Source organism: Homalodisca vitripennis, chromosome 6 (genome assembly GCF_021130785.1).
Source record: "Homalodisca vitripennis isolate AUS2020 chromosome 6, UT_GWSS_2.1, whole genome shotgun sequence".
Lineage (NCBI taxonomy): Eukaryota > Metazoa > Arthropoda > Insecta > Hemiptera > Cicadellidae > Homalodisca > Homalodisca vitripennis.
In genome coordinates this window covers 144250725-144264637 of record NC_060212.1, presented here as the reverse complement: position 1 = coordinate 144264637, position 13913 = coordinate 144250725, and the positions used below count along the sequence as shown (strand labels likewise).

At 34.9% G+C, this 13913-nt stretch overlaps 1 protein-coding gene across 1 annotated transcript; it reads right to left on the bottom strand.

Annotated features, from left to right (window-relative positions):
- Positions 1–1742: 1742 nt before the first annotated feature.
- LOC124365586 (gustatory receptor for sugar taste 43a-like) lies at positions 1743–2453 on the bottom strand. The gene has a single exon (XM_046821578.1). The coding sequence runs from the start codon at positions 2451–2453 to the stop codon at positions 1743–1745; it is 711 nt and encodes a 236-aa protein (XP_046677534.1).
- Between the last annotated feature and the right edge of the window lie 11460 nt (positions 2454–13913).

Below are 13913 nucleotides of genomic sequence, written 5' to 3'. Positions count from 1 at the left end.
CTTTAATTTAATCTACTTTATTTTAAAGGAAACCGATTTTCTTCAGAAAACCATTCAAGACAACTAATTAGTCCTATAAGCAACTGGTGATTATATCTAAATATTTGCAATTTTATAACGATTGTTTTATTGAATGCAAATGTTACCTTTGAAGTTTAATGATCGTAGGCAATTGTTCAACAGTTGTACTTCTATTCTACTGCTGAATTTTTCAACTGAGGATTCAGACGCCACCAATTCTTTCACTTGACTATAATAAAACCTTTTCGTAGAACTCTTAAAAAGGTATTGAACTAAAACCTTAAAAAGCTATCCATATGATAAATTTATTCTTGTATGATCCTAATAAATTTGATTTTATTCGCACTTTAGTGTAATTCCATTTCTTCCCAATGCTTTCACTTACTCAATATTTTATATAAAGTTAATTTTTAAGTGAGGCTTCCGCTTAGACCACCACCAATTCTTGCAATAGACTATAATTAAACCTTGTAAGTATAACTCTCAAATCAAATCAAAGAGGGGTTCAAAACAGCCTTCAGGATCAAGCAAGCGTGGATTACTAAATAAGTCTTATATGAAACAAACTCAGTACAACAATGTCCACAGTCATAGCTTACCATCAACACGCTACCTGTGGAGGAAGTAACAAGCTGCTGACCTTGTAGTTTGACAAATAAAGACTACAGTAAATCAAGTATGGGGAAGGGATGACCCAACGAAGCAGCTGCCATAATATAGTCCATCACTTTTCCAAGGGAAAATAACCTATATAATCTCCGTCCAACAATGTACATTATAAAGAAGGTCTGCTCTTTCATGTTAAAACTTGTACCAATTTTTAACTGAAAGGCAAAAGTGTATGTGTTTGTACCTCTTCATTATTCCGCTGTACTTCAATTTATGGTTTTCTTTTGATTCTAAAATAGTGAGTTTTATATATACAGAATATATATTTTATAAACTCATACAGAGTTAAATGAATTTTTGCTATTTTAACTCCGTTAAAATATTATAACATGACACAAATATTTCTCTAAATAGTTCTACTACATGGAAATTATTAAATAATGGATTTTAATTTTAGGCTCAAATGTAAGGGGCTACATGATCATTAGGTCTATTGAAATTATATATATATATATATATATATATTATATATATATATATATATATATATTATTCTAAGCTATTAATAACACTACAATACTACTAGAATATCTGTTTAAAATATCTTGTTTTTCCCGAACAAATAAAAATCATTATGTTCTTTTGAATCCTAGTTTGTTTTGTTCTAGACATTTTTGATTGTTCATAACTGTGATTACATATTAAAATGAACAGCTTATTTATAAGATTATGCAACCAATGATAACGACCCTCATCGAAATTTCTATTTATTTGATAAATATATTCTTGATTGTGTACATGTTTATGCTTAATTACGTTTGGAAATGTGGAGGACACCGCTTTTAGTCACTCTACCCAAACTAGACTTCTTATTAACGGAAATATAAACTAACTTTGAAACTAACTTAATAAAAATATAAGCCCTTGCTCTGCTAAGGTAGGTGCTAAGGTTCATAGACAACGAATAAATAAGGCTTTACTTTTTATTTTGTTCATTAACTTTTGTGGTTCTACAAAAACACCTAATTGTGAAATGACTATCGATATACATTATTCAAGCATCTACTACAATGATTAAAATAAGCTGACAATGTGTGGCTTAAAATAATAATTTACAATTCTTGTAACGTATGGTTACTGTGATAAAATGGTTCCAATGGAAATACTTGCAATTCAAACTGGATCAGGACAACTAGATAGGTAATCACTGCAGCTGCCATCTTTGTTAGGGTAGAGTTGTGAACATCAACAAATCCAAGCGCAGATAATCTTGGTTTGTGTTTGCCTAACTGAAGCAAAAACTCTTCAAGAGATTTCACCAGAGTTGGATTCAAATTTGTGTTGATCAACTTGCAGATCATCGATGCTGTCTCGTCGGCCAGTTCAGCCAACAGGGTGCTGGGACGGATCAGCAGAGCCAGATAAGCAATGTGGGCGATAGTCCAAGCTCCGATGCCAGTGGCGGTGAATATGTCTCCGGAAATTGCAATGAAGGGTAAATAGTAGAGACTGGTCGTGATGTGGACAAATGTGCTAAAGAAGAGGACTAAAAGTTGATCTCCGTAGAAGACGTTGGCCTGGTGTACAGCGTCACACAGCAACCAGTAGGCGCTCATGAGGGACTCGACCTCGCGGGTGGAGGAAAGACCTCTGTCACTCTGAGTAACATTGACGTTCGAGGGATGATGGATGTTCATTGGCTGTACCTGCTTGCTTCTTACCACTTCCTGTTTCACCCTGAGAGTGATAATACTAAACCTTGTGGCAACAATTTTGGAGACGTGGGTGAAGTGGAGGAAAATTGCTAGTTGAGCAAAATACATTGACATTGGAAGAGCATACCAAATTATAATGAACTGATCTTTATAGCCAAAACTGATAGATACTTTGTAATCCGATAAACCATCCCACATAATCAATGTTATAGTAAGAATGAACATGAATAATACTTTTGCTTTGGCCTTCACTTCTGGTAATTTCTGCTGAAGTTTTTGATCTACAATCTCCAGGATCTCAAGGACATTGCTTAAGTGCTGGTGTTTCCTGGCACAGCTGAATAACAGAACAACTGACACAAGGTTAAGAGATACCAAGTCCAGAACTACCACTAGGATTGAAATGCTATCGAACATTCGTATAGGTTCACCATTAAGTTTGTTGATGTAGTCCATGCAAAGGCATATCACCATCATCATCGTCTGTAGTGTAACTAAAATTAAACCCCACAGGAAACTCGGAAATGAAAATACAAGTTTCTTTCTTTCCTCTCTTGGATCAAAATTGAACTTCATACAGAAACCACCGAATATTTGGCTAACAATAAGCACTTCCTTAGGCAAGAGTTCCATTTTTAATCTCTTTATACGAACTAGTCCTGGAATACTAAAAGGCTCTCTGACAATTTATGTCAAAGTAACAATGCCTACTGGAACAAATGTCCCAATTACGTTAACACTGATGTTTGAAAATGTTATGAAGGACATCGTAAAGTACCTCGCAAATTGCTCAATGTATTACGTCACCTCATTACTTTGTAGAAATTATAATTATTTCGTAAGCGTTGAAGTTCGAATCGAATAATCTAATATTTAAATGTCCTACATTAGATAATTTAAAAAAATGATTGCTTGGTTATTGAATTGTTGTTTTAGTTTATTAAGTTTGTTTATTGATTTAGCTTGTTGTTGGTTGACGTGCTTGCAATATTTTATTGTTTTGTTCTTTATTGATACCTTTGTATTGATTTTTCTATAATTTGTATTGTCATCTTGATATCCTTATCTGTAAAATGATGTATTACCGTTGATAAATAAATAAATAAATAAATTGAATATTGCCCATGTTCCTTTACATAGCTTACTGACCCACAAAGTAAATTGCGTGTTTTACTTCATTACGCAATAGTGTAACGATGTGGCATTAAAATAATTAACTATTGTTTGTATAAATTAAAATTATTAAGGTAATTGTTTATTATTTAATTAATTTGTTGGAAATATACAATATAATAATAATGTTGTCTTTATTTTCATCAAGCGTTTCTCAGTTACATACAGAACAACTGCTTATCAGAACAACTATCGTCACTTACAACATATACATGAAAATGAAATACAAATAAATAAAGATAATCTATACATTAAGCAAATTCTGCCTTATCTTATTCTTAAATGTAGCTATTGAACATTGTTTCACGTTTGGTGGGAGGTCGTTGTACAATTTCGGGCCGAAATAAGAGAAGCTCCTCCTTCCCAACTCCAACCTAACTTTGGGAAAGTGAAGAAGATTCCCATGGCGGGTTATGCGCTGAGAGACCTCATCCCGAAATGAGAGCTTCTCACTAAGGTACTGAGGCTCCTGATTAACAAGAGCCTTGTGGACCATGCAGCACGTCATGACCCTGCAGACGGTCTCTACCGACATCATCCCAGCGGCATCTCTGTAAGGAGAGACATGCTCAAATCGTTTCAAATTAAAAATGAAACGGATTGCAGAGTTTTGTAACTTTTGAATGCGATGCATTTCTTCTCCAGAAATGCTATTCCCGTAGGCTGGGAAACAGTAGGCGAAAACGGACAGGACTAGTGACTGCATGATACGTAATTTCGCAGACTCAGGTAAAAGATCTCTAAAGCTGTAGAGTCCCCTCAGTCTACCGAGTGCTTGTTGACAGGCATGCGTGACATGGTCAGAGAACGTGAGGCCGCTGTCTAGCACAACGCCAAGAGTCCTCGCCCTGTCAAATACAGCCAAACTCTGGCCATCAAGCCTCACCATCACTCCTCTTTCACTGAGGGACTGCACAGTGTTGTGTGGCGCCGTATGCAACACAGTGCACTTGCCTATGTTTAGTTTCAGCCCATTCGCCATTGACCACCCCAATATTTTTTCAAGGTCGACATTGATCATATCAATGGCTGACACCATCTGCGATGGCTCATATGACAAGTGGAGCTGCGAGTCGTCAGCATACAAATGAACTGTGCAATTTTGCACACAGCTCGGCATATCGGCTGTGTACATATTGAACAGATTAGGCCCTAGGCAACTACCTTGAGGAATGCCTCGATATTCACAAGCGGGGTTGACGTTTCACTCCCTAAACGCGTCACCTGCAGCCTGGAGTCTAAGTATGACCTTATCCAATTGACTACGCTCGAGTCAAAACCATAATAGCTCATCTTCGCTAAAAGCATCTCATGGTCCATTGAATCAAAGGCCTTAGAATAATCCAACATAACAATGGAGTTATATTTACCCATGTCTTTGGCGTCAATCATATCACTGAAAAGATTTGTCAGGGCTGTACATGTACTATGATTGCGCCTGAAGCAATCATACCACATGAGTTGTTCAAGTGAGTTGTTCGATATTGCAGCTTCGGTAAAATATCCGATGTTTTCATAAAACTGCCTATTTGTCGAATGGCAATCTTTTCCAGTATCTTAGACATGGTGGGAGTATTAAAATTGGCCTTAGCTGGTCTACCTGATTGGCAGCTTGCCCTTTCGGTATTGGCCGAACAATACTTGTTTTCCATGACTTTGGAAACACGCTGCCAACCAGGGAAACGTTTACCAGGTGTGTAATGGCTTTGACTGCGTAGGGGCTCACTGACTTGATCATGTCAATCGAAATGTCATCGCTGCCCACAGTTTTAGATTTTATTTCATTCATTGCCGAAATAACGTCTCTTTTACTGACAGCGTAAAACTTAAATTTATCTCTAATTTCTTCTCGGCCATTGGTTGCAAAAAATTCCCATACGCTTTTATCAATCTTCGGGCCAGCTCCCATGTTTATAAAGTATTCATTGATCTCATGCGCTTTAAGTTCAGGTGGAATGTTCGAGCAATCCCTTGTTTGTACAATATCATTTTTCTTAAGGCATGTCCAGAACTCCTTTGGATTTTTTGAAGAGGATAGCTTATCAGAAAAAAATCTCTTTTTTGCCATTCTGATCATATTATTCAGTCGGTTTCTTATTTCTTTGTACCAATCCCAGTCATCTATATGCCTGTACTTCCAATATCTATTTCGAAACTTATTTTTAACCTTCGTCATCTTTCGGATGTCATCGTTTCGCCATGGGGCTTTTTTCTTGGACACTTTCTTACATACTACAGGGGCATTTTTGTCATATACTTTCCTAATATTATTTTTGTTATCCATGCCTCCACAATATCGACGTCTTGTTCGTTCAATATACCATCCCAGTCACAAGCCGCTATCTCGCTTACAACTTTTTCTGGGTCAAAGCTGCTAAAATCTCTATATTTAATAAATTTGTGTTCTATTTTGTTCTTTGTAACCCCGACAATGCAATATGTTAACTTGTGATCTGTAATGCTTACACCCCTATGATCCTTAATACTCGAGACATCCACGACGCCGTTCCTCTTGACCTCAACCGACCTGTCCACAATGGTGTGGTCTAACAATGTGGCTGAGGTTGTTGTCACTCTGGTGGGCTCATTGACAATCTGTGACGTATTGGATTCTTTCAAGAGTCGGCTGTAATATCGAGATACGTTGCTTGTTTTTGACATGAGATCAACATTCATATCTCCTAAACATATCACACCCCTCACTTCGATCGTAAGATCCACGAACAGAGAGTGAAACAAAGAAGCGAGACAGGTAGGCCTAACAATGGGCGGCCTATAAGCCACACACAGCCCGAGCCTCTCACCCCTCAATTTCAAAACGACACAAATCGCTTCTATGCCAGGGTCAAGCTGATTCACGAAGGAGTGCTGTTCAAATTGAATGCCATCTTTTATGTAGATAGCTACACCACCGCCTCCTTCCTCCCCATCGACATCATTTGCATTGGAGTTTCGGTCACAGCGCAACATCTGATAACCAGGCAGTGAATAGTTAACAGATGGAGTTGCTGGTTGCAGCCATGTTTCTGTCACTCCAAAAACATCAAAATCAAAATCGCACACAACCGAGCCCATCTCCGAAAACCCCGTATTCAGCGATCTCATGTTTAGGTGCGCGACTCTGAGTTCGCTGCTTCCCCCCTCACGTGCAAGTTTCCCGAGAGCCGCGACGTGTCCACGACACCAGGACGACCGAGGTCATCCGGGCAGCCGCCGACAGCCCCGGTCCCAGAACTCTCGCTGGTTTCAGGGGTCAGAGCGACAGATGTGGCTTTCTGAGGGGGAGAGGTCATATATATAAAATTTCATAAGACTTGTATCCGAGTCTCCTGAATATTTATTAGTTATTCATGCATCAACTAACCAATAATATTTACGCCCCACAATGTTGCTTTCAAATTAAAAATTATTTCTATATGTTTCAAATCATTACTATACAATTTTAATAAAGTCTGAATGGTCACACAACGTAGAAGAATGGTGGGAAGGGTTGATTCAATACTAATGCTAAATTCAGCTCCAGTTCACCTTCCGCTCAGTGCAGCATCTGTAGCCTAACGCTAAACGTTGTGGCAGACAACTCCTGGAATCAGGAATCAACATCCGTCTGAAGAGATCCAAAACAGTTGGCGTCGAAAAAGCTCAAGACGATCGTAATTTAGCATGTTTATTTGAATGGGGTAACATTTTTGTCTGCTGTAAGATAAATGGTTTTACTTATTTTAGTCTGTTATGAAGTAACGTTAAAAATATGTTTATAACTTTAATCTTCGATGTTTTTTCTGTACGTGGTACACGAATTGTTACATATCTGTGAGTGGAATTTTTAATGTTAATAATATTCAAGTGAGTTGTTATGAAACAGGTCGAATGCATCCGGTCAGTGGACTCTGACAAGTACAGTCGATTGCACACGAGCCTATAAGCATTGAATAATATTCAAATATATCAGAAAATTAATCATTTGGGAATAAACTAATTCACGCAGAAGCTAGTGAACCGTCTTTTTAAACCGCTTCACTTGTCTGACTGTTATTTTGTCCCTTGTTTCTTAATATTTTGTATTTATCTTCACCTAGGACTTCTTTCTTTCAATTTATTTATCATAGTTGATTATGCGTTACACATTTAACTATTTATAAAATACAAAATATTTTTTTGAAAACTGTTTATAATTTTACAGCTCGCATTGAAAGTAAAAAAATAATCCTAAGTAGAATATTCCTAATTTCAAAATATTTAGCTGTGATATAAAAGGATGACGTTTTTAACGTCAAATAATAATTTGAATTATGTTTTAAATAAATGTAAGTATTGTAGAGTACATTTTATAAACTATAATATAATACACATCAATTTAACAACTTCAAAATATAATACCCATAAGTAAAAAATAACTTAATTAATATATAATGCTCCCCATGTGTCCATGACCACGTGGGAATTCATGTTATATACATCATAAATTACTTGTTGTCTACTACCAGGAGAATTGGTCTTGCCCTATGTACCATTTCTATTAATCGTTGGTGGAAATTTGTGAAAAGGTTAGTTCTTAACAAGTTAATGAATTATCTTGCAAGGTAAAAATATTTTCCATTGTGAACACAGTATTTTTTATAAAAAGCTGTTATTTTCACTAGCAGGTGCAAAAATTCAGAATTCCACTTCCTGTACGAGTATCTGAAAATAAAACATAGTAATTTATCTTAGTATTATAAGCTCAAGGATTCTAATACCATGTTATACGCCAGTATTCTAGTTTTTATCACTGTGATGTACAAGATGGTATTGGTTAAAATATTTAGTATCTGAACTAGAGTATCCAATTTACCTTGCTTGCAGAGATGAAAATACTGAGTTAATACGTTATTTACAATTCATTTGAGTTCGATCTAACTTCCTTCAAAAACAACGCGAGTGGCATGAGAATGACAAAAAAAATTAGATGTTCATATTATTTTTGTTATTGTTTTATGTGTATTTTATTATATTGGGAATGTAGGAGAATGTTCCAGATAGACAGGCCAACCTCTGATACTAAAGAGAATGTGACCGAACACTCGAGATCCTTGACATTAACAAAAGGGATAATAATAAGTTATACTAGCGCCGTTGGAAAGAGGGCGCTCAGTGGCTTTGGTCAGTTTCTTTGATCGGCCGACCACCATTCCATACATAAGCGGTGGTTGGGCACTGTGACCCTTCTCCGCATGTCTAGTAGGTTCTAGACAAGCAACGTCGAACGTGGTTGTTACGATGGATGACCGCTGAACGGTTATGTCCTTGCAAATAGTCTTCCCGACTATTAGTTGTTGTTTAGAGGTCTCCTTTAAAGTCGCGCAATCGGGTTTCGCTTGGAAAAGCTGTAAACATTTAGAGCGCAATTTGTATTGCAGCCCCTTAAAATACCTTTCTCTAAAGAATTTGAAGGAAAAGTTAAAAACATGTTGATAGTTACAAGAGGAGTACTGCACGTTTAAAGTAGAATTTAGTGGATCAGGCATAAAGAAATAGAAACTGACGAAAGAAAAAGTATTTTTATCTTATGTACATGAAACCAGTCATGGATTGGACGGTATGCATTTTTATTTATATAAATAAATTTTCCAAAGAAAATTTGTATTTAATAAATTGTCGTTTTCTTAATTATATTGGATTAAACATATTATGTAAGTGATAAATCACTAAATGCATCATCCATAAAGCTATACTCATATACATAATGTGGAAAATATACAGTTTTATCTAGAGCTGTTTTCATTTGGTCTTAGTCACAGATTCTAGTCATCGATCTCCATTACCACTCCTCGAAAATGCAATGAACCAGCGACTTTTACACAAAAAACACAAGCTCAACTACACATCAGAGAACAGTGCTGACATTTTAGCTATATAAACAAAATTATCTTGCATGACAAGAGGGATATGTTGTTTTTCCACAAACATTTTATTTTTGGAATAGCGCCAGATTTGTTCATTCGATTCCATATATTCTAATCTTTTCAATATGAAATCCACTCAATTCATGCATCTGAATATCAATGCAACATAGGTCATCTCATGGGTCTGGGTTTACTGCGTCCATCATCAATATCAAACGAATGTCCCAGTGATATAATCTTTTACTAAGATATCGAAGTATTTCGAGAATACACCACAAATCAAGTAGGCTGAAATCCACTTTGAGAGGAGACGTCGAGGAATGTCGCTACTGTGTATGTAAAGCGTGCCCTTCGACGTATCAGAGCAGGCAGTCAACACGGTTAGGAATGTACGGTATATATCCTGCAAATGAAAATATTGCGGGTGTATTGCTTTACATACATATATTTCAATGCTATAATATGATATTTCATTCAATTATAAGAAAAATGCCTTTGAAAAGTCTGGAACTATAGAACAAGTTTATAGATTTTAATCTGCAATAGCGTAAAGAATATTATTTCCAGACTTCTCAAACACACTCTATGTTGCTAGATATAGGAGTTTGTAACTCGTTCGTTAATTAAATAAAACTAATGGGTCGGAGTGCTTCTTAATAGATGGTGTTATATTTATACAGGGCTTACTTGTTACAAGACCTTGTATTATAACATTTTGGATTATGGAACTAATGGTGCGTCCATCTTAATCTTAAGTACTTATCTATAATACAAGTCCTGCACATAGGTAAACGCAGTTAATAAAGTCGCTGTCTTTCTAGCTTGAACGTACATTTCGTATTTACAATATTTTATTATAAATTCAGTATTTTAAAATTGTATAACCAGAATATAAAGGACTCTGTTTTTTTTTTTAATTTGGTTTTAGTTTTAGCCAAAGATATGTAAAGTTTTATGTCAAAAAATAAGAAAATGTAAGTAAGTCATAAAGTAGTCTCATTGTGGAAACGCCTCTTGTTTGTTTCCTTCATTAAGGTATGCATTTAGCTTGGGCTCTCACTTTGTTCCATCCAGAATTATCCAACATGATTTACATAATATAATTTACAGTAGATTGTTTCTGTAGATGTGACAGTCTATTTTTAGTCTATATCAAACTCTATAATAGAGAAAAACAATATTCCATGGACATTTTTGACTTAGATTATAAATTAGTCTAATGATTTTAAACAAAATGTCTAATTACGATATATCTGTTGTGAAATTAAACCCGCAAAATATATTTCTGGAAATATCTCCAGTGGGAGTAAACTAATTTACCCAGAATTTGGCGAAGCGTTAAGCTAAAGTCATATTAAACCACTTCACTCGTTTGTGTCCTGTTTTATCTCTTGAGAATTAATGTTGGGTGAATTTATCTTCCCCTCCGTATGTCTCTTGTTCAGCTGGGTTGATTTTAATTCGTAATTTTTATTCGTAGTACCTCTTTTAGTTACTTTTAGGAAATATACAAACACTGAATACAAAAATGCTACTATTAATCACAGCTGTAGGTGGCTTAATTTTACACAATAATAAATAATACATATATTTATAATATATATTTCATAAAAACTATAAAAAAAAAACTACAATACAGTAATCCCATTTTAAGTCAAAGATTTTACTAAACTTGCTAAAGTTTTTAAAACCCATTCCTTATTGTTTATAAATAATAACATATATTCAAACTTAATAAATAAATAGTTTTGTGGCATGAGTGGCAAAGGTATGGGTCCTTTTTTTGCAGTTTCAGTTTGCCTATATCCGTACATATCATTGTTTCATATTATAGGAAACATTTTCACTGATAGCAGTCTCGTATAAATTTCGTTCTGAGAAAATCTTGTATTTACATCGCAAGGAGTAACCCATAATAATTTATACAGTATTGATGTATTATTGAAGACTTCTTCATTGAAAGTAAGGTTGCACTTATTAATCTGCAACAGTTATGTCGTTGTATACACTCACATTATTAAGTGTATTGTCCTGAAATGGCCTTAAATTTTCTCTGCATTGCATATTAATATTTAGACGAAGGTAGGTCAAATTTGAAATATGTTCCACAATGCTATTGTGGGTTGCTATTTCACCAAGTTCAAGTTCAGATAAATAACGAAACATGCATTACTTTTCGGTTCCTAATAGTCCATAATCTTTTGGACTACTTTGGAATGTATGGAATACTTTGTTTTCAAGTGTTGTTGATGCATTTCGTAATCTTCGGTGTGAGAAAATTTTTGACACAGAAAAGGAAAAATATTATAATCTAAGGAAAAACATTCTGAGAGCCTCTAAACCTTAAAAATCTTTTAATTTTTACGATAATATGATTGTTTTTGTTGCATTATAAATCTTCGTTTTCTCCGGACTGGAAATTAATTTCATTTATTAGTGGCAAATTGTGGAACCTCTCATTTGAAAGTCAAATAACAACTGAACAAAGGAGTACCTATCAATGTGTCATATTCGTTATTAAAACACCGCTGTTTACGCCTGGTATCGGCAATCATACCTGTTTATCAATTATGTCCAAGATATTGTTGTTTCATTCATATCCTAACTTTTCTCTCTCTTATTGCTACTGAGCTATATAAAATGATTCAATAATAACAGTATTTGATCTGAAAGAAGTTTTTAATACAATGAATAGAATACTTTGTATTGAGTAATATCCTTAAATTTTCAGGATAAAATTGGTTTTATTACTTATCCTTCAGCTACCGTGTTCTAAGACAAACTTCTAAGATTTATGACTAAAGACATTACCTTATTTTAGTGCTATTATGATTAATACCGCTTAGGATTCACCGAGACAAAATGCTGCATAAATGAATCTGTAGCAATAACTTGGGTAGCAATAAGTTATTAAAATAAAAATGCGCTTACTGCCGTCTATCATAATTAAAGTATGATGTACATTATCCTCATACAATCTGTAAACATTAAACAATTTATGATTTATAGTAAAATTGTATCTTGCAATACTAGGAAAATGTTTTATTAAGCAATTGAAAACTCGTTTTCATTCAAATCCTTTTCTCAAATAATAAAAAAAAAAAACATTTTATAAGCTATTGCCTGCCGAGGGGATATAAAAAATTAAAAGAGGTGCGTGTGAAGGGGAAGAGAGGGAGTGTTTAGCATACAGTGACAAGTTGTTTAATGGAGGTTATCGATATAGTAAGTGAGTCAGTGTAGATGAGGGTAGGAGTTGTAATTTCAGCGACAAGACTTGGTTTTGTCTTTGTCACCCTTCAACTAGAAACTTCACAATGTGACACGATTAATTAGTGAAGTTTAGGGGTTGATTAGAGTGTTAGAGATTTGTCAGACTGAGATCAGTAGGGTGGGATTACATAGCCACTTTCCATTGTATAAACTAATAACCTATTTTCTCGCGAAATCGCTAGTGGAATTTCCGCTTAGAAAAATTTAACGTCAGCCGTATTGTTTTGAAGGCATAAGGGATTAATATAGTGGCTGGAGTAATATGGAACTCATGGACAATCAACAAATTTTAACCAAATTTGGGTCATTCTCATTATTAGTAAAGTATATTAGGACCCAATATATTTGTGATGTACTCAGTAGTCATATAAATTAACCAAGGTGAGTATTTTACGAAACACTTAAGGTCAAACTAGAATAGGTTTTCTATAACCGATGCACCTTAGAGTGAGTTTGTTACAAGACACTGGTTATTTACTCATTCTTAATGTAAGCACATTATACTTTACATTGAACACTAGTGTGTAAATGTTGTCTTATTGACAGTTGAAATGGAATTACAAGTGTTATTTTTGAACTAATATATTTGTCCTTTATAACGTGAATAATAACCAACGTAAATGCAAAACAATTTATGTTTGCTTGTTTTACCGTTAACTAAGCAGCTGTTTAGAAAAATACAAACATTCACAAATATTGATCAGGTGGTACTTATAAAAGGAGTCGCATTACCACAATACTTAACGACAACTGAAAGGAACTCCAATAATACTAGAAAAAATCTGTTTTAAAACTATGGTATTGATAGTTTTTAAACTTTGGTACAAAGAATAAATAATGAAAAGAATACGGATTTGCTAATTCATAGTTGGATGACTTTAGTCCTCCAATCAAGTATTCCTTTGGTTATTGTGAGTGGTGTCTCTCCGCCATCTTCTTTAGGCATCCAGGAGAAAGTTAATAATGCAACATGTTGAGGTCACCGATTCTTAAAGTAAAACCATATCCTTATAAATAATAACTATTGAAAAATAATACTACATCAACATCAATACATGTGTTAATTATTTTAAAATCTAAATGCCAATGGTGCAGTGTAGTGCAGCGGGTGAAGCGGTTATCAAGGTTGCCGAATCAAGGCAACATTGACGTGGATGTTGCTTGGATGTGTGATCGCCGTTCATGGTGGTTCAAAAGTCACCTTTAAGCCGTCGGTCTCCTACTTCAGTGTTAGAGA